The sequence below is a fragment of the Etheostoma cragini genome, chromosome 14 (genome assembly GCF_013103735.1).
Source record: "Etheostoma cragini isolate CJK2018 chromosome 14, CSU_Ecrag_1.0, whole genome shotgun sequence".
Taxonomy (NCBI): domain Eukaryota; kingdom Metazoa; phylum Chordata; class Actinopteri; order Perciformes; family Percidae; genus Etheostoma; species Etheostoma cragini.
Genome location: NC_048420.1, coordinates 11,489,105 through 11,513,917, shown reverse-complemented (window position 1 = coordinate 11,513,917; position 24,813 = coordinate 11,489,105). Strand labels below are relative to the sequence as shown.

The following is a 24,813-nucleotide window of genomic DNA, read 5'->3' as shown; positions in this document are numbered from 1 at the left end:
CAATCAATACTCAGTTGAGAACGGTGTCACCGTTCCTAGAAGATTTGCTGGAGCTCAGTGCGTGGAGAGAGAGAGAGGTGCGCTCATAAAAGTTAAAACATTTAGAGACCGACAACCACATTAACATTCCCTGATGGGTATCTTTATGATAGATATAGATTTTAAGTTAAGGGACTTACGTATAGCTGGAAAAAAGGATTTGAACATTGATTCACTCAGATTTCCCCCCCTCATTTTTATGAATGTTCCTAGAAGATTTGCTGGAGCTCGGTGCGTGGAGAGAGAGAGAGAGGTGCGCTCATAAAAGTTAAAACATTTAGAGACCGACAACCACATTAACATTCCCTGATGGGTATCTTTATGAAAGATATAGATTTTAAGTTAAGGGACTTACGTATAGGCTATTTGTGTTTTACGCAGATAAAAGTACTGATCATTTAAACGGAGTCTGGTGGGTTTGATGATTGGGATTTTGCCATTAAATTAATACATATAAAAACATATTCAAATGTTGGCTGAGTGAGTTTAGCCCAACAGGATTTCATATAGGTCGGCTCTTTGAGCCGTGTGTTGCCAATGCGCGCATTTGAATTATATCTTAATATTTTTTATTTGCTCTCGGATTGCTTCCCACTGCAAATGAAATAACACGCTAAAGCAACAACACTTTATGGAAAGGAAAAGTATAATTATGGTCAGATCTTGTGCCTGGCTGAGGAAGTGATATTGATAAGCGGTGGGATTTACACGTTTACAACGTCAGCTTTTTGCCTGCTTTCCTTCGTGGGTTAGGAAGCAGCAACTGTATTAAGTTTTGCTTGTAAAACTGTGTTTGTGTTCTTCAAATTTATGTAGAATTACAGTTTGCTCTTCTGGTGTAAATTATGCAGCTCTGGTAGATGTTTGAGATTGATCATGCTGTGCAAACACTGCCTCTTTTTTTGTGAATGTGCTTGTCACTGGATTGGGAAACCTTGGGTTGATTGAATTAGTTCATAACCACTGTTGTGACACAGCTTTTACAGAACCACAACCGGGTAACTGAAAGAAATCCAGGGCATGTTGATCTTGATTTGTAGTACAGGCCTCAGATCGCTGCTCTCTTGGAGATGTGTTCGTCACGAGACCGGTGTGTTGCAGCCTCACAGACAAAAGACATGTTGTATTGTGATTATGATTCCATCTACCTCATGTTACGTATCTAACTGTTAAATGAACATTAGGGCATGTGCCCATTGAGAATTTCCACTGAGAGCAGAGGTTGTTAGAGAAAGACTTGTGAAATAGGGTTACATAGAATACAAAGCCAATTGTTTTTCTTATATCACTCACCACGTGGTCTGTGCAACTCAGTCAGTTTTAGCTAAGCTCTTTGTAGTAATCTGGTAAAAAATGTGTTATTTATCAGATGTTATTGGTTTGGTTACATGATCTGAGCTTTAGTCTTACTTAACCCCTAAAAACGTCATTAGAGGACAAAATGTTCCCCTGGGATTATAACATTTTCCACTTTCACTGAGTTAAATCTTTTAACCCACATCAGTCCTGATCATAACTACCAAATATTCATTCATTTTCAGAATTTTAACCCTTTGAATGACAAATTATTTACATAATGAATTATTTTTCATATGATAAGATTTTTTTTTTCACAGTCTGGGGTGTGTCAGTGATTAGCAACATTGATTTTAATGCATTTTTATTTTTTGTGTAGTGTAAAAATAACATTCCTTCTTGTTACCTTACAAGACAAAAATGTCTCCTTCCTAAAACTACCATAAAGATATTATATAAATATTATTTTTAACTTTCACAGAGTTAAATCTTTAACCTACATCAGTTTAACCTGATCATAACTAGCAAATATGTATTTATTTTCATAATTTTAACCCATTAACTGTTACTTTTTGGTCTGGGATACAGTGAGGAAAATAAGTATTTGAACACCCTGCTATTTTGCAAGTTGTCCCACTTAGAAATCCAGAAATCACAATGTATATTTTTTTAACTATTTATTTGTATGATACAGCTGCAAATAAGTATTTGAACACCTGAGAAAATCAATGTTAATATTTGGTACAGTAGCCTTTGTTTGCAATTACAGAAGTCAAACGTTTCCTGTAGTTCTTCACCAGGTTTGCACACACTGCAGAAGGGATTTTGGCCCACTCCTCCACACAGATCTCCCCTCCATGATTTCTAACTAGGAGAACTTGCAAAATAGCATTGTGTTCAAATACTTATTTTCCTCACCGTATGTCAATGATTGGCAACAACATTGATGTAAGTATTATCACCTGTTAACTTACCATGTCAAATACCCATTAGTGCTTTATTGTGTTAGTCCTGTTACATTTCAAGGTTTTTTTTAACCTTCTAATTATTATTTTCCTTCAAAGATTTTACTTTTTTCTACCCCATACACCCTACCAAGTAGTAGAATGGAGAGACAAAACTAACCACAAAAAAGTCACCACAGGTGACATTGAATACCGGTATAACATGTTGGGCCGGTTGCTAAACTGTCAGTGAGCCAGTTCAGTTCCTCACTGGCTGAGTGCCACTGGGCAATCGTGTGAACCTCTAACATCACGTGTGCTTCTCCTTGGCCTTAGGTGGGTAATGCCATCAAGTCGTCACTGCACGGCGCTGCACTAAAGAGCAACAACAAGGAGGGTGCACGAAGTATCCAGGTGGAGATCACACCCACCTCCTCCAGGATCTCCCGAAATGCTGTCACCTCCCTCTCTATCAGGGGACACCGCTGGAAGAGACACGGTAAGATTCATACACAGGAAAGAAAGCATTTGACGCAATGGGGAGTACACTGAAACACACGAAGAGCTCTCACACACACATTCTGTAAACATTTTGCAATTCCACATTTTACAGGGTAATAAAAAATAAAATTGTTCGGTTGTAGAACAACACCAAAGGAGAGAGCAAGAAGTTTAGATCTCTTCATTGTTCACTCACCCTCCCATGTTATGTCATACAGTCACTGTGTACATCAGTGTTGTTGTAGTTTTCATCAGTCCCTAAGCTTGTAGAGCACCCTTCCTCACCTTGCTGCTGTAGCTAGTGCTGTGTCCCTCCCTCCTTTTTTAGAATCTTCTCATTCAAACCCAGGACTTTCTGTCCAAACTGTTAGTTGTCCTGTTGACCAGATTTGACAGATAGAAGAAAACAGGAAACCACAGAGTAGGTAGTGCATTTATAGTATAATACAGTTGAGTTGTAATGTGTACACTTTATTTGAACACATTGAGTTTTGGGTAGCTTCAGCTCTGTGCCAAAGAAAATGGATCATATTTAAATGGCCATGGAACAAATGAGACATTGTGGTTTAGAATAAAGAGAGAGCTGCTGTCTTTTCCGTACAGAAAAGGCAGGTAAATTACAGCCTTCACGTAGTTTAATGAGTAGTTTTCCTCTTGAGCCTAACACCCCTTTTTTTAATGTCATGGATCCTGCTCATTGGTGCCCGTATCAGAGCTGCTTGTTCAGGCGTAAAGATTTTGTTATGAGCAGATGATAGACGAAAATACTATAAAATATGAATTAATGTGTATGGGTGAGTGGGAACTCGGTATGACATGCGATTCCTTTTAAATTACTTGTTCATATCATTCCTCTCCATATTGCATGTACTTAGATGTGTACCATGTGTTATGTTCTGATCACTATGATTTTATCTTTTTATTTTTCTGCCATTACATTGATTACCTCCGTTTGGTCACGTGTGCCTGGTCTTTTTGTTTTTCATGTATGTATGTATGCATGATACGTGTCTTTCTGTCCACCTGTGTCTGTTGTATTGTTACGTATTGTCCTGCTACCCTCCATGCTCCCCCATCCACCAGAGTCCCAGGAGGTGAGTGTAGACAGTGAGGCTGCAGTGGGGGGCGTGGCCATTCCCGAGATCAGTGTGACAGGTGTGAGCGGCGAGCGAATGGCCAACGGAGACTCCCTGCGGCCGCGCCCTGATGGCCGCGCTCAGCCCGACTGCGACCCGTTGGGCGCCACATCCGAGGTCAGCCTGGATCCTCGAGGTCATGACTCCGGCACGCGGGGTCAGGAGGTCAGGAGGCAGAAGTCTGTGAGGCGAATGGTGGAGAATGAGGGTTCTGGGTCAGCCTCCACAGGGAGGAGCCAGTACTAAAGTTCTACCCCTCCTTCCCCTAGCCCCACTCCTGGGGTAACCTAGGTAACCGTGTGTGGAGGCGTGGTCTGAAAAGCTGCATGATTACTTCCCACTTTACCTTTTGCTCTGGTCTCCACCATCCTCACTTCGCCTAATTGCACTATTCCTCTCATCTGTCCATCCAACAACATTTACTCTCTCCTTTGTGGGTAAAGCTTCCTCATCAAGATCTCCTGCTGAGATTCCCTTAAATTAAATTAATGATTTAAGATCTAACTGAATAACCAATCAATAACCTAAAAAAATGTATAATAATGAAATGTGCTCGGCTGAATTGCGCTATTAAGATATGTGGAATTTTTTCGGTGAGCAAAATGAAGTGGATCATAGCAGCATAACATCAGTTAAACCTAACACATAAAACAGTTTTAAAAGTAATTTTATGAGCATTTGTCATTTAATATGACCCATACTGTATACTATTAAAATTCCTAACTTTTCTGCTAGCTGTATTTTGTTAAATATGTCACTCTAAAGCCTGGGGTTAGGTCACTGATAACAAAAAAGCCTGATAACCTTGAATCAAAGTGCAGATATATTTCTCTGTTAGCTGTACAAGTACCAGGAGATTGTGCTCCTACAATGTCGTTTAGGAGGCTAACTCCTGGATTTTTGTGGGAGAGATCCTTTGGGAAGAGATCCTTCTGGGTATCTTTGAGCACGCCTTGACACATTACTCCTGGGTTGTTCCTGGGTATAGATTACTTTGTTCTGGTTGCTAGCTAGCAGCTGAGGAAAGATATTCAGGTCTTTAGTTATTTAAACTGATAGCTGCTCAAAATCCGGACAAAAATCTGATGAAAACCTGTTTTCAAGAGACTAAATGATGGTTATAAAAGATGTTAATAGGACCTGCCTATCTGTCTGATAACAGCTTTTTTTAAGTGTTCTGTTCAAAGTGATAGCATCAAATTAAAGTGTGTATTTGTGCGCATGCGGGTGGTTGACCACTCACACAGTTGTGGATGCATGCATTTAGGGTTTACTTATTATCAGTGCCTTGCTGTTTGCTTTGCTCTACTCTCCCTTTGTGGTCTTCCCTAGGCTTATGCTCTTAAACTCTGTCATCTCTTGCAATTGGGGCAAAACAGGCTCTCCTCAGACAATAAAACTCTCACTGTTGTTTCACATCGGTGCTGGTTAAACTAACCTGTGTGCTGGGCTGGAATACTGAACTTGCATTGTCTCATGTCAGGTGGCAAACTGTGCCTGTTAGCTGAGGTAACAGTGTGAAGGCACCACCTGCTGGACAGTGATAGAGCTCCTCTGTCATGCAGCCCTATATATTTTACCCCACATGAAAAACATTGCATACATTACTAATTGTTTTTAAATCATCGTAATCATAATAATTTTGATTGGATCAGATGGGCTGGGTGACAGATGAGGTGGTTATTTTTTCATCTATATGCTCCTGTTTTTCATTTCGGTGCTTGTTTTGCCTCCCTCTGACTTTCTGTCTCATAGACGCAGTGGATCTGGGTTCCCCGGATGAGCTAATGGATATTTCGGAGGTGGATGAAGGGGTATGGCCAGGCGGGTTGGGGCCTGACACAACCCCACCCACCATCACTATTAGCAACAGCGTTACCACGTTGAACCTAGGGGCCAAGGCCATGAAGAAGTGTTGGCTGGGTGGGCGCACCAGCAAGGACAAGGAGGCGGGCCCTCTAACAACGGGCCGGGCTGCCAGCGAGAATGCCGATCTGTCTGGCAAGCGACTGACGCTAACTTCCAGCCAATCAGTGCCCAAGGCAGGAGCTCTCACCAGCCTGACGCGCACCGCCAGCGCCGTCTTCTCCCGCTCATTCGAGCAAGTGGCCAGCGGCAATGCCCCTCCCTCCAGCAACCACACCCCCTCCGAAGTTGGCCGCTATTCATGCAGCCTGCAGGAGGATGGGCAGGGGTACTTAAGTCCGGTGCCAAACCACACGCAGCGTTCTCCCAGCTTCAGCGTGCACCTTGGCTCCGACCTTTGAACCCTTTATGACTCCGGACTACATGAACCCTCCCCTCTGATCCTGTGACCCTGTACCTGTGACTTGGAACTTAAAGCCATGCCAACTTCAACGGATCACAAACTCATGAAGAAACACTCCGGTCTCCTGCTGGTTTCCTCGTCACTCCATTTGAACGTCTTTGATTCTCTGTGCTGTAAAGCAACCTGCTGCACTGCTCCTCTCCTCTGGGACTGATAGATGTGGCATGTCAGGGATATCCCTTCCATCTTCACTGATGTTTAGTAGTGCAATGTTGCCGTGAAGTCGTGCCAGGACAAAACTGCACTCCGTCGCAGAGCTGACTGTCTGTAAATGGGTGCACTTCAAACTTATTACAAAAAAACTGTGTAAAAGTATTTTATTCGGCATCTGTTGCCCTGCATGGCTTTTCCGTACATCCATCCTGACCTTGCCCAGGTTTGTCAGAGGGCAGATATTGAGTATGTGTGAGCATGCCTGAGTGTGTGTACTGTATGTGTGTATGTACAATTGTTTTTAGAATGAACGCTGCTGATTGATACAATGAACAAGGAATGATTCTCCGAGTTGAAACAAATGTTGGTACTGCTTAAAAAAATCCCTTCTCATAGCAATACAAATCTCTCCTATTCAGTGTTTTCTATCTTTTGGGACAACTGTGCAAAAACTTCTTTCATTCACACTTCTTTTGTCAGCAGTAATCTGCTTTTTAAAGAAAACCTGCATTCTTCTCTAAAACATCAGAAAAATTACCATTAACAAATCAGCCAGTATGATAAAAATAAATTGGGTGTTTTTGTTTACAATTGCACAGAATTGTCGTCAGTACGGAGAAGCAATATTTATATCCTTCCCTCTTGCTCTTCTAGCTCCTTTCTGAATTGCTTTTTGTTCGATGGCAAAAAATAAATCTCCAACTTCTCACAAATGATGATTTTGATTTTGGGGACGATGGGTGTTTATGAATTGTTAAGTATAAGATTTTTCACTTGAAAGAGCAAACAAGTTGTTATCAACTTTGGTATTTTCTTATAATAAGCAAGAGAGGTTGACTTGTGGTATTTTCCTGTTAGAGAGATGTGCTTTTTTGCTCCATATGGATTTCTGCCACACAGACATGAGATTATGTACTAGCACAGAGGTAAAATAATCTGATACCCTGATTTAAAGCTGTTAAAGCTTGACCCAAACTTTAACTTAAGCTATTCCTGTGTGTTCTGCAGTGGGAAGGTGTGTGGGGACAACAAGGCTTCTTTACTCTTTTTTTTTTTTTTTTTTTATCCACCCACTATTCCAGCTGTTTGTAGTTGTTTGGTGATGTGTTTACTGTGTCCCTCCTTATTTACATCATCATCCCCACTACCACCATGTCACACAACATGGTATTCTCTTGTACCAAAAAAGGAATTAAACCACCCATCTGCTTCATTTGAGGTCATAAATCAAGCTGCCCCGCCCTCAAGCAAAAGTGTGTTCTGTTGTCTGTGTACTAGAGCTGTCGAGTGTTCATAGCTTGGTGGGACAATAACAATCATCGTGTTTCTGTATGTGGATTTACAGAATGTCTATGGGTAAGCTCTTGTTCTACATCATACTGTTGTACTAAAGTTGTTTTTTGGCTTTTCTATGTCTGAAGATAACTTACTGCTACAACTTCTTGGAATAAAGTGTTTCTATATTTTACTTGTGTGCACAGTTATATTTTTCTGTCTCTACTGGATTCCGATTTTTCTTTCAAGAAAGGCATTAGTATGTTAATTAGTAAGCAACTAGACAGCTGTTTAACACTATCGCTTGAGAAAGATGTTTTATAGCATAGTCAAAATCGATGAGTGAGAAACCCTTTCAGATATTCAATTCTAAAGTGAACACCAACATATTCTTAAAGGTCCCATGAAAATGTCACTCTATTAGGTTTTTAAACATTAATATGATTTCCCCCAGCCTGCCTATGTTTCCCCCAGTGGCTAGAAATGGCGATAGGTGTAAACCAATCCCTGGGTATCCTGCTCTACCTTTGAGGAAAATGAAAGCTCAGATGGGCCAATCTGGAATCTTGCCCCTTATGACCACATAAGAGGAACAGTTACCTCCACTGTCTCTGCTTTGCCCAGAGAATTTGGCCCACCCATGAAAAAGAGATAGCATGGCTTTCAAACGAGCAGTGGCAGTTGGTCAAGGCCACACACCCACCTGCAGAACCAGAACCTGCACGTCCTAAGGAAAGCTCATCGTGGGACTGCCTCTAGTGGCTGTTTTTCTGCACCAAGGCTGGATTTTAGGAAAGAGACTTCAGATATTGTATTAGGGGACCACTAAGGTATATATATATATATAAAACCATCCAAAGAGCACCATTGCATGGCACCTTTAAGTGAAAATATGCTCTAATATTAAAGTAGGCTACCAATGTCATAGAATGCTCCTCAGTTGTTTTGTCCAAAAGAACTAATACATGGATAAATATAATTTTAAATTCGGAGGCTTTTGGTGACTGAGCATTAGCTTTATCAATTTCAGTGTGTGACCTGTAGCTTAGGCGCAGTTGGCAGTTATGTATGGTCCGTCCACAAGATGGCGACCTTTGACAGGTGACGATGTCGGTTAACAGCCAGGACCAACACGTCACTTCCTCTTCCTTGTCCTTGGTTGGTTGCAGCATCGTCGCTGTTCGGGAGAAACACATGGCTAAACTGAGCAAGGAGACCAAACTGCGGCTGCAGCAGCTGTTCCAGTGCGGCCAGTTTGTCATCAGATGGGGTTTTATCCCAACTGTGCTGTACCTCGGTCAGTATCCGAAAAGGAGCAGGGGGAATACGGCGGGCTCGGGAGATATGCCTCGCTAACATTAGCAAATTAGCTTAGCACACTAGCATTCACCTAGGATAGGTAGCTAACGTTAGTAACGTTACACTTTAAATGACCTGCTCTACCCTCTGGAGAAGTAATATTCTGTATTTAAGGCTGTGTGTGTGTGTGTGTGTGTGTGTGTGTGTGTGTGTGTGTGTGTGTGTGTGTGTGTGTGTGTGTGTGTGTGTGTGTGTGTGTGTGTGTGTGTGTGTGTGTGTGTGTGTGTTTTGATATAACGTTTTTTTCCGAAAGAATATTAGCAGACGTATATCTTCTCTGTGTGTAAGCTCCCATCTGTCTAAACTATTAACCTTTAATTACTGGTGCAATAAGTCCAGTGCAACGTTAGTTTAAAAAGGTTTCTCTCAGAAGTCCAAGACATGCCTTTTTTTTAAGTATTTTGTTTTTTAAATGTATTTGGGCTGCTAAAAATACCTGGTTGTGCTATATGGAGAAAGATGGGGAAGTTAAGGCTTTTGGATGTGTGACCTCACAGCTGATGGAGTTGCCCTCTAAGAATGAATCTTCTCTGACTCCAGCATATCGGAAACATCAACGCTAATGTCATACTTTCTCCCCTCTCGTTCTTCGTTGTTACTCCTTAAGTTCTTTTTAGTTTTACATTCATATCTCTCTTGCAATTCATTTAATTTATTAAGGGAAGAAATTGCACTATTGCCTCTATATTGTTTCTGTTTAGAGTATGTATAAAGTAGTCTGTGTGTATATATTTGGTTGTGTTGTATGTGTAAGCGCAATGTGAGCAGCAATGTTCCAAAGTAAAATTCCTCTTATGTGTCCTCATATCTGGCAGATAAAGCTGATTCTTAAATGTTTTAAAAGGTAATTTCTTGCGCTTGTTTTACCACCATCTGAATAACACTACATATATGGAGAAATCCTAATCTGATAGTGGGCTTTTATACTTCTGCTCTGGCCAATTCTTGATATTTTACAAAATAAACTATTGATAAATCAAAAATATTCCAATAAAAATAATATGTTGACAGGCTTGGTTTGAGTTGACAAAAGAGCGGTTGAACACGGGTCAGGTACCCTGGTTATTGGTCTGGAAAAAAAGGGTATTATGTTATCTTTTTCATAAGAATCAATTGCGTAAAAGGAAATTCATATATTTTCTGTGCGTCAGGCCTTTTCACCCTATTTCCAAAAAAAAAGATTGATGTCAGCACTCTCTGATGCAATGGTGCTGTTTAATTGAACCCAAGTGAATCTGCTGACCAACTACTGACTCATCAGGTCATCAAGTGGTGAACAGATCATTTAAATGCTATGTGCCTTACTGTATAGTTTATATGACGTTTGATTTTCTGTAATTCTTGCAGCAGGTAGCCATAATAACTTTTTTGGGATGAACTAGATTGTTTTTGCTGTGTGACACCAGTCTAAAATATGCTTCAATTCTTCTTTACGTCTTTGGTTTACAGGTTTCAAACGAGGAGCAGATCCAGGAATGCCTGAACCCACAGTCTTGAGGTAAGGACAGATTGGTATGACATTTATGTTTTCAGAAGAAGCAAACTGAATGGTGTAAAACGTAACATAAGGGAATTTTCAAAACTTGGCAGCACAGGAACAGATTTTCCATTTAGTCGTTTAGTTGGCCTAACTGTTAACTAGTTGAGTACAAGCTGTTTTAATAGCAAAAAAAAAGCATAGTCAAATCTGTAGTTCCATGTGTTGTGGTGTATGTATTAAGATTTTGGAAACTGAACAAGTAACCTGATATTTTTTGTCATTTGTAGTTTACATAGAATTACAAGACGTTTCATAGAAATCTCCAAACTTATCTCTTCACACAAAGTCTAATGCCCAAAACTACATTTAAAAAAAACAAAAAAACAGCTGATATCGTACAATCCAGTCATCATCTCTCACCTCGGTAACCTATGGTTATGACTGGACATACAACTACAGCCCGTCTTGTAATAATATCTCCAAGTCATGAACAAATATTTATCTTATTATATCTTACAAGAGCCCTCAGTTTCAATTTCCATATTGACAGAATCACACATTTGGCTTGTAATCAATAAATCAACTAGTTAACATTTTCATCTTTTTACTCCCAATGATTCCTAATAATGATAGAAAGAAGTTGAATTCCTCTTTTCCTAAACCTTTTGAGCTTTGGACACCTTGTAAACTCTGAGCATCCATTTAATCAAGATGCTATTTTCAGCAGTAAGCAAGCAATAATGTGCATTTAATACTTTTAAAAATTGGTAACTGGTAATGAAATAACATGATGACAAACCTTTCAGTGATGGCACGTCAGCACTCTTTTAAGTGAACTGTGGAATATTGTTAGTCTAGTTGAATCCTTATTTTTTTTATTTTTTGTAGTTTGCTATGGGGCTAAGGAGTGTCTCCACACAACCGGTCCCCTCACCTCATCGAGACCATGCGGCCCTCCAGTCATTGGAAATCCAAGAAATGGACACTATGTATCCCTTCCCACCATAAATCCTACTGTCCAACGTCTGAGAAGTATTGCTATTTTTGGCCATACTGTGTGTCGGTATTTTGTTGGGAATGTGTGACAGCGATGTTTGGATATACCATTCCATGTCTTTCTTCTTTCATTTGTAATTTAAGATATCTGAGAATAAATCTACAAAGAACTGTCAGTCTTGTCTTTATTACCAGGAGTCATATTGATGCGTACATCTTAAAACAACCAAAACTGGGTCTTTATTGTAAAATTTGTTGAATTAATGTAAAAGTATCAAGAGTAGTAGAACATCCTGAATATGAATCATTGTATGCTTAAGTGATTTGTTGAGTTGATGCTTTAAAGTTCAGAAATTACACACACAATTCTTAAATAATGATTCATAGAGCACAGATAAGACAAATTGGTCGGACAGTCATGGTTTCCAGCCTCCAACGAACACGCACGTAGATAACGCTGATGGTTTTGAAATATGATGCAACCCTGCGATTATCATGGAACGAGTGAAGTGTCGAAAATGAAGAAATGTTTCTTATCTAAACGGAGGCATGTGTATAGAATATTCCTTCCAGTCACGTATTGGTCAGGCACATTCAAAACTCCACTTATTACATTGTAATTAAATTAACAGCAAATTCAGCTTAACAATTGTAAATAAATAATGCTGTTACTGTTAGTATAAAATTCTTCACAAAAAGATGTGATTAAAGTATTAATCAAAAATGGTATCTTATAAAAAACAAAGCAGTCCTAACAATGTCGGAATCTAGAAATTAACACCAAAAATCCTAAATAAAAAATGCCTTTTTTAGAGCAGGAAACCCACAATCATGGATTTGCTACGACTAATAAATAACACTTCGTAAAGTATAAATAGGTTAAATAAAATGTTAAATAGTGGGCAACTCAAGCCCGGAAGCCTTGTAAGCTTTACACAGACATTGCATCTGTTCATACTGTTGGTGCGCTCAGAGCATTTCCCCCATAAAAACAAAAATAAACCCTCTTGAAAACTGTAGCGGAGTTACCCTCACCCACTTTCCCTGAGGTATTCCTTCATAACTCATTTTTGAGTACTCATCTTTTCAACATTTAAAGGGATGGGTGTCCCAGTCCTGAAGGCCAAACGTCTGTTCTCCTTTTTAGTAATCGCCCTTTTGCCGTCTATGAGGAAGTAGTGGATCTGGCGCAGGATGTTGTGTGCTGTCATCTTTCTGTGGAAATGGTCGGGGTTGTCGAGGTCCCTGAGCAGCTGCGCCTCCTGGCTGCTGCTCAGCGCTGTGACCTGTTCACGGTTTCTCATCTGTGGGGCAGAAGTAACGGTGGTAGAACATGACTAAGCAGTGCTGTTTCATAATAATAATAATAATAATAATAATCCTAGGATGTAATCCGGTCCATTACAATTTAATTTACAACAAAACAATCAAAAGTGAACACCTTTGACATGTATGCAAACAAAATTAAAAGCAGGACAAATACCTTTTTAATAAGTGAGCTGTAACCAGTGGTGGAATGTAACTAACGTTGATTTACTCAATTACTAAGCTTAGGTTTGAAGTACTTCAGTATTTATGTTTTTTTTAATTTCACTCAACTAGATTTCTTTACCAGCTGTACTTACCTTGCAGATGTCATTAATATGTGAGATTAGCTGCAGATAAACAGAAAGATGCACAATAACGCACGCATGAGTGAACAAATGATCTCTTTCCTGTCTTATGTCTGGGAGAGATAACAATCCAATAATGTAATATCGAATAAATTAGCACTGACGGGGGGCATTCTGCTCAATAAGTAATACTTTTTGCTGATGCACAAATTTTGAATGCAGGATTTGGAGTATTGTTTTTACATGAGGATCTAAAAAAATACTTCTTCCACCACTAGCTATAACAAAGATTTAAATATAAAAAGCAAAGACAATGGCAGGGCTGATACAAAAGCCACCAGAGTGCATGGACACAGCTCCAAATTGTAATATGAAAGACAATAACGCAGAATCTCAGACCCACCTTTCCTTTGATCAGGTTGATTAGGAGGCCGCTGTAGTATCTGACCTCTGAGCAGATGGAGTTGCCGGGGTTCTCCTTCTCCACGTACTTGAGAAGAACTGTGTAAACAAGCAGGCCGTGAACCATCCTGTGGAGACAAGCCTCCTGGAAACGGAAGAAGATCACTGTTAGAGAACATCTTAACCCCATCACTTAGTTCCTTGTATCAGTAACAGGATAACAAGGGAGGAGACACTATACCTTGCTGAAGTTAAAGTGAGGGCAGAGAGCTGGAAGGGAGGGGAATTTGTAGTGCTCCAGAAAAATATATTTCACCACATCCTTTTTGAATTCATTTTCAAACTGATGGAGAGAAAACGATACAAAGAAAATGTTCAGGGGTGCAACAGTCAGTTCACTCGAACTTTGAAAAAGGACTCGGTAAAACTTGATGAGAAGGAACATCACTCATGTAAGCAACTGCAAAAATACCATAGGTCGGTGAAATTCCTGCAAGATAAAAGCGCCTACCTCCTCCTTGTGGCGTTTGGTTGCGCCGATGATCGAGTCCCAGACCGGGGAGTTGCTCACTAGGTCAGAAGACACCTCCTCTTCCTCACCTGAGGGGTCACCTGCCGGGTTGTCGGTGGGCGCGTCTTCAACTGGAGCTCCGGGAGCGCACAGCAGCAGAGCGCACAGCATCACTGCAGAGAGCGAGTACGCGTCTGTGCGGAGAGGAAAGGCGTGAACGACCGTATGAATGAAAAGAAGAAAGAAACGCAATGAACGTGCGCGCCACAGGATGGAAAATCACTTACTTAGTGAAGAGGGCATGTCGCGCTGCTGGGAAGCACTTGTTGAGTTTCCACTGATGCTGAGGGCTGGCAGGGCCAGGAGGAGTTGCCTTGTCTTTGCGATGGGCTGTCATTTTATATTCTTCAGACTGTAGGGATTTCCCAACACCTTCCTGCTACAGGCGCACACAATTATTAGTTTTCGTCAAGCATCCGGTCCGGCGTGTGTTGGTGGTTGGTCGTGATTTTGCGAGTGTTTGCACTTTAACGTACAGTGTACAGGCAGCTGGACACCAAACGTGCTTTATAGTCATTTAAATACCTGACATAAATAAAGCATGTGTCTCTCACACACACACACACACACACACACACACACACATAGGCCCACACATAGTGGGTATTGACAACATTTTGGAAGAAATAAATTCCTATGATATTTTCAGCCAGATCATTTAAAGGGAAAATCCACTCTAAACCATACATTTGAATATCAGTTATCCAAAAAACTTAAATCAGCATTGTTGAGAAGAAGTCAAATTTCCAGTGGATTTTTAATTTCAAGCACACTCTGAGAAATTATAGCTGCCTATCCTGAACAACTCTCTGGAGCGGGCCTAAGACTTTCTTCCCCAATACTAGCAAAACTTGTGTAATGCAAGATGTTTCTCTTTTTTTATATTACATCAAGTTTATGTTTTGTCTGTTGAAATCTGTTATTTTCTTGTATTTTCTTCCCAGTAATGTTCTGTATCATGTTCCTGTGCCAACAATAGTCATGATACTACTTTTCAATGTTAGTTTGATTGTTGTTGTTCAGGGCGTTTAAAGGAATGAGAGGATGTGGTAGTGCTTTTACTGTAATATCCTGATCACACAGCCTTTAAGGTCGCATCATAATTGATTTGAATAAGATAACAATGATTAAATGACAATAGCCACTTGCACATATGAATAATATTACCAGTTTGTAACGTTCTACAATGAGTTCTTCTGGCTTAAAATTAATTACAACACTTGCGTTATGTATACAGCGTAACACCCAAGTGTACTGACAAACATCTGTGTGTCTGGTAATACACTAGTCCATATTTATTTTTAACATTTAACCATCAAGTTTAGTGCTTGGAATTGGATTTCCCAAATCCTACTTTGGGCATATTTATTCACTATTATTTTCCCCTTAAGTGGGTGGTGGGTCACTCACGTTATTATTTTTTCTTAATTTTTTTATTTCTGTTTAAGAGGAACTACAAATTTTTACATACAGTATTAAGGTCAACCTTCTGCCTGCTTGCAGTTGTATAATGTATTCTGTGGCTCTGGAAGCTCTTTGTCAAGTCTGAAAATAAATACAGTGATATCAATTAGCATAGGTTTAAAGGTTAATGTTTTTATTTATACTGTTTTTATTCCTATATGTAAAATGTATGCAGCCAGCCAACCATATATATGAGCCTGGATATTCTTAAAAATAATGTCCTTCTATCAAATAAGAAATTTTCAGAACTGGATTTTTTCTTGCTATGCTAACGGCAAGGTCCCGGGGGTGCCAATGGAAGGATATTATGCAGAAGCAAACCTGTCTGGAAAAGGACGATATGAGATTTGTGATCCAAATTACACACACACACACACACACACAAACACACACACACACACACACACACACACACACACACACATTGTTTTCTTGTAATCACTTGAAAGACAGTGAAAAGGAAGTGAAATACTTCATCTCACTAAGCAGTTCCACCGTTTTCCTTACATTTAAAAGAAAGTCACCTTTCTTTACTCACTTTTAGTTATGTTTTCAAAACTTTCTTTCTTTCTTCACATTCTCCTTTTAAATACTACGTACTGTACTTGCTAAGTTAACTACCTTTTTTCCATTTAATTCAGTATTGCAGCATGTGTGATCATTAGTATTTACTACTACTACTACTATTATTTTGGATATGTAACTTCCCCTGTGTTTATTAAGATTACTCATGGGGAATCAAACCAAAGAACTCCCAAACTAAAAAAAGTAGTAACCTGCAAACTAGTTGATTCTGTACACGCTCTGTGGAGGATGTTGTAAGAGCGGGTTTGTGTCCACTTTTAATTGGGGAGTGTTTTGGTACTTTCAGTGGACAATTTGAGACTTTAGAATAGCTCAGTGGCCAAAGTTTCTGAGGTTATTGGGAAGTGCCAATCCAGGACATTCTCCACTCCCCGGAAGAGCCCAAGACTAATGTTCAGTTTGCTCTGTGGACATGCAAAGTTTCGATGAATATATCGATTCCAGTTCATTCATGAATTTTATGTATGTGTGATTATTAAGCTCAGTTCTCTTGTTTAGGATGAAAGTCTGGAAAACTGGAAGCAATAGCTCTGACTCACATTTCTGCTTTTTTTTTTTGTATGCCCAATTTAATGCATTCTCTACCACAAAAGTCGACAGTGCGCAATCTCCATTAACCACAGACAAGTCCTGTCACTTCTTTTTAAAATTAACTCAATACGCTCAAAATACAACTTTAAAAAAATGGAATAAACACTGATAAAAAACGTTTTACTCTATTGCAAATTCACAGTGTAAGGGATTTGTCTCAAATTTGTCTGTGTGTGTGTAAAGTTTGCACTGTACTTTGTGACTTTGCATTTTAAAAGGGGCTTAAGGGTAAAAAGCTTGGAGTTGGTAATGATCTACTGCATGCATTTTTTAGTGGTGCTCTCGCAAATGTGTTCCAAACTTTCTTCCAAAGATAATTCAAACAAAAAAAGTAACAAATCATGACAGTTTTTCTTTCTCTTTTTACATAATTATACCTTAAAAGCTTGTTGTACCTTAAAACACACCAAAACAGAAGATGAGTTTCAGAGTCCATAAAGCGATCCTTAAGGTCCCTTTAGTAGCGGTCCTGGGCTTTGGATGTCATGTCTTACTCTCCGTTTCAGAGAATTTTGAAGCCAACGTGGATGACGAGTCCTTAAAGTGCTCAAAGGATATGCAGACTCCTGCTAATGAAAATCGTGTGATATGATCAAAAGCTCCAGAGCAACTACTAAATGGACTTTGAGGTGAGGTTCTTTTGTCAAAAAAAGAGTCTGCACTGTGTCTTAGCATGAATCCCATGCTAAGATACAAGAGGCAGTTTGGTATGTCAGTATCTATCTCACCACACAACAATTTAATTAATTATGTTATAATATTACAGACTTCCAATATCTGTGTAGCTTGTTTGGATCGCTTAGCAACTAAACCAACTAAACTTGAAACGTTTCAGTGGAATGATAGCATCAACAATAACATCTGATCTGTGAAGCAGTTTGGGACCACATTGTCCTCCAGAGTGTGCTGTATAACTGTATAAGAACCAAGACCAGACCAGACAGACCTGAAATCACATTGTCTGAAGGCCAGTGGACTCCATCAAGCTAACGTCTTTAAAATATACAGAACAGCGTCTGCATCTAAGAAAGAAATAAACAAAGAACACGTACATACAACATTTTATAGTGTGACACGCTCTACAGTAAGCAGTGAGAATTTCTCTTACTGCCATGACACCAAAGGACATCCTCAACAAATAAGCCTGGTGCAACTGGAATTGTCAGAGACTTTAAGAAGCTGACTCAATTTCCCTCTTCTCTCATTTTCTTCTTATTAAATGTTGATCCTAGGGTCAAAAGGCTCAAATCCAGATTTCTAAGGCAGGCAGTTGCCTGCTCCATTCTCTATCATGCACAGCCCAGGCCGCTTTATAATGTTTCTGTTCAGACAAATTTTGCCTTCTTAAGTTTCTTGATTTCTAAGCTTTTTTATCACCTAGATAGGGATGTGTTAGATGACTATGTCAGATAATCTATGATGCTGATTTACAGAAACCCTAAACTGTTCAATTGCTCCACCTATGCTCCATTAATGTACACAGGGCTGTGTCTTTGCCTCTTTTCTCCTAAATCGATGATAAACTCCTTTGTTTTGCTGACCATGAGCAGTAGGTTGCTCTCTGTGCACCACTCTGCAAGGTTCTTGATTTCCTCCAGATGAGCAGTTTTATCAGTATTTGTTATCCGGCCGAGAGCTTCACAACAGAGTTCTCTCCATGTTGGGGATTGCCGTCGGGAGTGCGGGAACAACGGGGCTCAGCACACAGCCCAGATGGGCTCCGATGTTAAACAGTAGAGTGGAGGAGGTGGAAGTACCCATCAAAACTGACTGAGGTCTGTTTGTAAGGAAGTCCAATATCCAGTTGCACAGTGTAGTACTCAAACCCACTGTACTAAGTGTGTCAATCAGTTTTACGTGGATGTTGGTATTGAATGTTGAGCTGAAATTAACATAGAGCATTCTTGATGTAGGTGAAATTATTTTCAAGCTGTGTGAGGGCTCAATGGAGGGCAGTAGAGATGGCATCCCCTGTTGATCTGTTGGCTCTGTATGCAAACTGGTAGAGTTACTGGTAGAGAGTCCAGGCTAGCTGGGAGGGGTTTTGATATGCTTGGAGAACCATTTCCTCAAAGCACTTCATCAGAAGGGGGTAGAGCCACAGGGCGGTAGTCAATTTAAAACATTAGAACATAGTAACTCATATGTCAATGAACTGCTTTAACCTTGTTCATGTTCAATGCGTCACGAGAGACTTAATGCTCATTACATCCTTCTAAACATTATTAATATATACTGGTCCATCAGCTGGTATCCCTCCAGGCTTCTCTACAGTTTTTGTTTTAGGACCTCTCACGCTTCTACATATTCTATGACAAAGAAAGGTAGAGACCAAATTAGTTACAATGTTTTTTTATGAGTTTTAGCTCTCCACCAGTGTTAATGTGTTTGCATGTGCATATATTATAACATTTCTTCACTTGTTTATTTGATGTGCTTTCATCAGTTATATTAGAGATACTTTTGCCAATAGACATCTATTGCCTGTATCCTATCTGCTTAATACAGGGTAGGATCCATGAAACTTCCCACTTGGTCTTTCCCTTTGACCTCCAGTCTCTTTAAAGACAACCCCATCTTAATTACAAAAGTGTCTAAATTAGTCAGATCCTCTTTTTGTACTTTCATTTGCAATGAAACTCAAATTCAGGGGAATTCTACTTACTTTTCCTGTGGGTAATCTGTAATATGAACATTGGGCAAAAATGATCAGTGATGAGGGGAATGTGTATACAACGGTGGCAGTTCCTCCCCCCCCCCCCCCCCCCCCCCCCAAGATTATTATTCGGGATATTTATTTTATTAGATAGTGATAGAAGATGACAAAGGGGTAGAGAGAGAGAGAGAGAGAGAGGGGATGACACACTGCAAAGAGCCACAGGTTGGATTTGGTCCGGAGCCTACATGGGGCACACACTCTACCAAGTGAGCTAGAGGTCACCCCTAACAGTGGCAGTTTAGTCCTCCCAGTTAATTGAATATTCATCTTGAATTAATGTTAGTGTTTGCATCCATATATATTTTAGTATCACCATATTCTTTGTACTTTATGACATGCATTCTTACATATATTTTACGCAATAGAGTACTGTGTGGTATACATAATATGTACAAAAAAACAAACTACTACTACTAATTACTGAACTAAAACACAACATGTCTTTAAATCTCTGTGAAATAATCCTCCCAAAATGTACATACAAGCATTCTCAAATCATCAATCAGAAAACCGGACTTGCTATGAATACAGTAAAAACCTACCACAATTTGTTATTTCACATTATAGTAATTGGCGGTGGCAGTAGCTCAGTCCGTAGGGAGTTGGGTTGGGAACTGAAGGGTTGCTGTTTCAAGCCCCTTATGGAATGTGGGCTGGTAGCTGGAGAGATGCCAGGTCACCTCCTGGGCACTTTCAAGGTGCACTTGAGCAAGGCACCGAACCCCCCTCAACTGAAGCAGTTGCAGCCCACTCATTTCTCTATTGGTGCTTGTGTGTGTACTTCAGGACTGTGTGCCTGCGTGTAATGTAAATCAGCCTGGATGCCAGCTGAACTGAGCCCCGCCCACAACATTCAAGGTTATGACCACGTCAGGCTAGTGTGAAATAACAACAGAGTGTAAATTGTAATTTAGTTTAGATTTAAAATTAAATTAATTGAATTATCATCATACAGTACATTTTCTAAGAATTTAGTTGACAAACCATTTATAGTAATAACCAGATGGGAATGCCACCACATTGATTCAATACTTGTGAAATTCCAAAATTACCATGAAGCAGTCCAGTTCAGTTCATCTCTTCGATGGCCAAATACAAATGTTGCCTCCAAGTTCAACCAGAACTCCAATGCTTAATTTGTATATACATATCTATACCATTCTCAGGGTCAGGAGTTGCCCACCTCATCCAACTTTGGTCAGTACAATTGGCCAGATATTACAATGATATTCTAGATAAGACAAGCAGATAAACCTTTATTGTCTCCTGTAAGAGAAATTCATCTTGGGCAATCAAGAGAACTGTGTAGAGGTACAGCCTTGAGAAGAAGATGTAATGGACTGAATGTTCAGCTGATGGACTGAAGTAATTACATAGATGATCAAAGCTATTCATTAATAAAAACATTACTTTAATTCTTAACTAGAAATCAATAATGAATTTTGTACACGCATACATTTTGGTTTTGCCTTATTATGTTGGGCTTGCAGGCTTCAAACGTTATCAGCCGAGGTATGTTATCAAAATAGAACAGATCTTGGCAATAAAAAAATTGAAGATCACATCAGGTGCAATGATTTAAAAATAATGCAGTGTGGTGTTCAGTTGCAAAAACCTTTCTGTTGTTGAATGTAGAGCTGGACGATTGAATCCTAAAGTGTTTCCCATGCGACCAAAACCAGTACTTCTTTTGTACTGTGCTGTGTTCTATGAAATAAAACCAAATAAAAAACTCTTCAGTGCACTGTGTGAGCACTGGCTTCTCTCAAAGCTCCGTACCCCCGAACCTCCAGCTGTCCATTTTTGCACTACAGTGGCTGATCTTAAAAAGCCTGAATTGTTCAATGCCTGGTCCCCTAGTCACATATGCCTTTGAAATAAGAGCATTCAAGGTTTGCACTAAACAATGTGATAATAGCTGAAAGGTTAGAAAAAAAAATTCTGTTCAGTGTGCAGTTCACAATGGTCACTGCTAGATGGCAACCATGCAGCATTTATGATGAGGGGTACATTCAGTCTTCTCTGAAGATAGTGACATCCTGAGGCCTCTGTGTTTTTCCCACACAGACGCAGTACAGCTATAATATACTAACAGAAATTGCTTGAGGGCATCTGTAGACATGAACGTGTGTGTTTAGACTTAAGTTTGACCACATGAATACAATAGTACATGTGTGAATTGGCTGGCTGTGGCTCAGAGACTCCCCGCTCCTAATGCTTAGGATGGGTTAAATGCAGGAATTCAATTTCGCAACATTAATGTATGCGATGACTACAAAAAAATCTTCAGGCCTGTGTAAAGTATTTATCATGTAATGGCTTTTTTGATTGTCTCAGCAGGAATGGATCAGTATCGCTCTAAAGTCCATTAAAAGTTTCTACAAAAAAGCTTTTGGAGTCTAATCTCATATGCTGCCCACAGTGCAGGTTCATATCATTTTGGGCTTCATACTATACACTGAAATGCTTATGTCAGTGTTTTACAGGCGTAAGCTGATCCCACGTCCAGATTTTAATTAGTCTGCAGCTATAGTGCCTCTATGAGGTTCTACGTAGAAACAGTGGTGCTTTGAGCTAAATGCTAACATCAGCGTGCTAAAATGCTCACATTGAGGATGATAACGTGTTGATTTTACAAGGGTGTGATGCTTGAAATGTTAAGGGTGTAAGAATGATAACATCTGCTAATCCGCGTGAAGCACAAAGTACAAGTTGAAGATGATAGGAATGCCATTGGTGTTGCAGGTATTTGGTCATAAATCTGAGTGAAATCTGATGGACAAATGGCAATTTTGACCTGATAGTGACGCCAAATGAAAATCCAGGGCATTACCAAAGTCGTTGGGATCTATCGTCTGGGGAAGATTTGTACAAAATTGAATTGCGATCCATTCAATAGTTGTTGACATATTTCAGTCTGGACCAAACTGGCATGCACTAAATGTTCTGTGCAGTCGCAGAAAAGTGCACAGAGCAGTATCAGCTCTTTCATGGTGTGAGCCTTGCTTCTGTTCTTTTATAGATGACCTTATCTGTCATGTTGTGTTATAGTTCCTTGTTTATTTTAGTATGGCAGTCCTCTCCCCACTTTTATTTCCCTTCAGATTCTGTTCCTCTTTTCTTGTCTGCTCTCTTTTTTTCTCCCTTCCTGTCCTTTCATCGCTGCCCAGCTGGTTTCTCACCACTTTCTCATCCTATCCCAGCCCTCTTCATCCTCCCTTTCTCTTTGTGCCTTTTTTCTTAGGCCACCTTGTTATTGCCTCTTCTTCTCTCTCACCTTCCCTTGGCACTTCTTCCAGTGGACGGAGAGAGCTCCATAAGAGAGGAGGGGAATTGTATCTTTGCTCTGTTCGCCACAGGCGCTCTTCAATATTTAATCAAGAGTGCATTCGTTTGAAGAGAGCTCTGAAAATGTGAAAATGTGAGTGAGTGATAAAGAGAGATGTCTGACCATGTGTGTTGATAGTGCAGCATGCAGGAGAGAGACAGACGAAAGTGTGGATATTTGTGTGTGTGGTGACAGTTTACGGATGAAAGGCTTTCTCCAGTCCTACGGTAATTGGTTTACTATCTCCCTTTATGCTTTGGTCCTCTTGTTTTTCTCGTGCCTTCTTTCCCTATCTTCTCCTTTACACTACTTCCCCTCCCCCTATTATCCATTCATTTCCCTGTGCATCATCATGTAACCCTGGTGTACTGTATGGTTTCAGCGCACTATTACGTAGGGCTCATTCATTCAAATGCTGTACGATCGGGTTCATTTGATTTTGCTGTGTGTGCACACGTGACTGTGTGTGCATGTGTGTATCAGCGGCTGGTCTCAGTGGTCCCCGGGGACTGCAGAGCAACATATTTCATCATCCGACACGAGAAAGCCCAAAGTCCCCTCTTCTTTTGCTTCTTCAGCAATTCAGCAAACACTGAGTATTTTCCTTATTTCCTTCTTTACTCTCAGGCATCTGCTGGTGCTAGAAGTATAAATACAAATTCTGCTGCTTTCTTCAGATTTACTGGAGAGCTATTAAAGTTACTAGTCATTTGCTGTACTTTTACCTCCTAACTAAAGTTCTTTAAAAATTTGCTTCTGGACTTCTTTGAAGAAAAGATGCTGATTCTCATGCTTCTTAAGCAATGTGAAATGTAAACACTGTATGATGCCAATTTCAGGAATTATTTTAATGTCCAATGGCTTTGTTTGTTTTAGTGCATGCACAAGTCATCAGTGGCATTTTTGGCAGCATTTCTCCTAAAAAGTGATATCCAACCGTCGTTACACAGCTTCTCCTTCAGCGCTGCGCACCAAATCTCAAAAGGCAGCTATCTGAACGATGATCTGAAAAAACAACTGATGAGCTTGGGTTCTCCTTAATTGTGTTTAGCTTTTTGGCAGGTTATGTCATACAGGAAGCCTGAAATTAGGCTTTTTTCTGCTGCTGAGTAGATCACAGACTGATTTAAAAAACATGTTTTCAGGAACTTTAACCAATTTCAGGGCTATATTCGTCTCTTTGCCCACTACAAATTTTCAACATGATGGATTTCAAAACAAAGCAAAGAAACATGTCATGCTTGTGTCTGTTCCAGTAGGGTGTAGTTAAGTTCTCACCTTTTTCATCAGTGTTAAAATGTCAACTTTACTTTTGAATATTGGGTTCCAGTAGCTTATCAAAACATTCAGCAGTTGCTGCTGAGGTGCCTTTCTATGTGTTGTGAAAGGACTTCACAACTAAAAAAACTTTGTAGAATCAAAAGTCTAAAGCCCAATAAACTGCTGTTCTTCTTGGATAAACGGTAAGCATTTCAGCACGCATGCAGACATCTGAATCGGACCACTCAGACAAAACAAAAAATATCAGTGACAAAGATAACAGCTTCGTTGCACACTACACTAAAACAAAGTAATCACAGGCAGAGTTGAAGGGTCAGCGGAGAGTGAAATTGGTGCATCATTTATAGTGTATGGGCTGTCAGATTTTGTTAAGAAGAAGCACTTTATTAATCCCTCATTGGGGAAAAAAAAAAAATATTTTCACACTTGTGTGTTGTTTTTACTTATTACACACATCGGCCTAATACACACACATGCACACAGGACCTACTGTACATACATGCAGTAATGGAGGGATGTCAGAGTGAAGGATTCTCCAAGCAATTTGAGGTTTGGTGCATTGCCCATTCACCTCAGCAGTGCCCAACAGGTGAACTTGCACCTCTCCAGCTACAATTCACACTGAGCCACTGCCACCCACTTAACTAGTGGGTCTATAGTGTTATCATTGGAAAGGTGACACTGACGACCAAAGTATGGAGAGCAATGGAGATGGTGGGGGAAAAGTTATAACTCTGTGTGTGTGTGTGTG

At 40.0% G+C, this 24,813-nt stretch overlaps 3 protein-coding genes and 1 long non-coding RNA gene across 8 annotated transcripts in view; 2 read left to right on the top strand and 2 right to left on the bottom strand.

Annotated features, from left to right (window-relative positions):
- The window catches only part of fam126a (family with sequence similarity 126 member A), a 19,371-nt gene extending 11,507 nt beyond the window's left edge, over positions 1–7,864 (top strand). For 3 of the 5 annotated variants that reach the window (XM_034891345.1, XM_034891346.1, XM_034891347.1), the window contains exons 10-11: positions 2,616–2,778; positions 5,672–7,864. In XM_034891345.1, the coding sequence (XP_034747236.1) occupies positions 2,616–2,778; positions 5,672–6,183 (675 nt within the window). In that variant the 3' untranslated portion in view covers positions 6,184–7,864. Of the gene's footprint in view, positions 1–2,615; positions 2,779–3,863; positions 4,208–5,671 lie in introns of all 5 variants that reach the window. The other 2 variants (XM_034891350.1, XM_034891349.1) reach the window with 2 other exon arrangements.
- Positions 1–24,813, bottom strand: part of LOC117956364 — a 25,504-nt gene extending 691 nt beyond the window's left edge. The window contains exons 1-2 of the long non-coding RNA XR_004659235.1: positions 24,796–24,813; positions 3,056–3,065 (exon numbers count right to left, since the gene is read on the bottom strand). This is a non-coding gene — a long non-coding RNA (uncharacterized LOC117956364). The remainder of the gene's footprint in view (positions 1–3,055; positions 3,066–24,795) is intronic.
- Positions 8,743–11,684, top strand: tomm7 (translocase of outer mitochondrial membrane 7 homolog (yeast)). The gene is made up of 3 exons (XM_034891382.1): positions 8,743–8,970; positions 10,482–10,530; positions 11,401–11,684. The coding sequence occupies exons 1-3, from the start codon at positions 8,781–8,783 to the stop codon at positions 11,414–11,416; spliced, it is 255 nt and encodes an 84-aa protein (XP_034747273.1). The 5' UTR covers positions 8,743–8,780; the 3' UTR covers positions 11,417–11,684.
- On the bottom strand, positions 12,518–14,529 carry il6 (interleukin 6 (interferon, beta 2)). Its single transcript, XM_034891383.1, has 5 exons — positions 14,322–14,529; positions 14,035–14,228; positions 13,765–13,866; positions 13,525–13,668; positions 12,518–12,812 (listed from the first exon to the last, which is right to left on the bottom strand). The coding sequence occupies exons 1-5, from the start codon at positions 14,335–14,337 to the stop codon at positions 12,573–12,575; spliced, it is 696 nt and encodes a 231-aa protein (XP_034747274.1). The 5' UTR covers positions 14,338–14,529; the 3' UTR covers positions 12,518–12,572.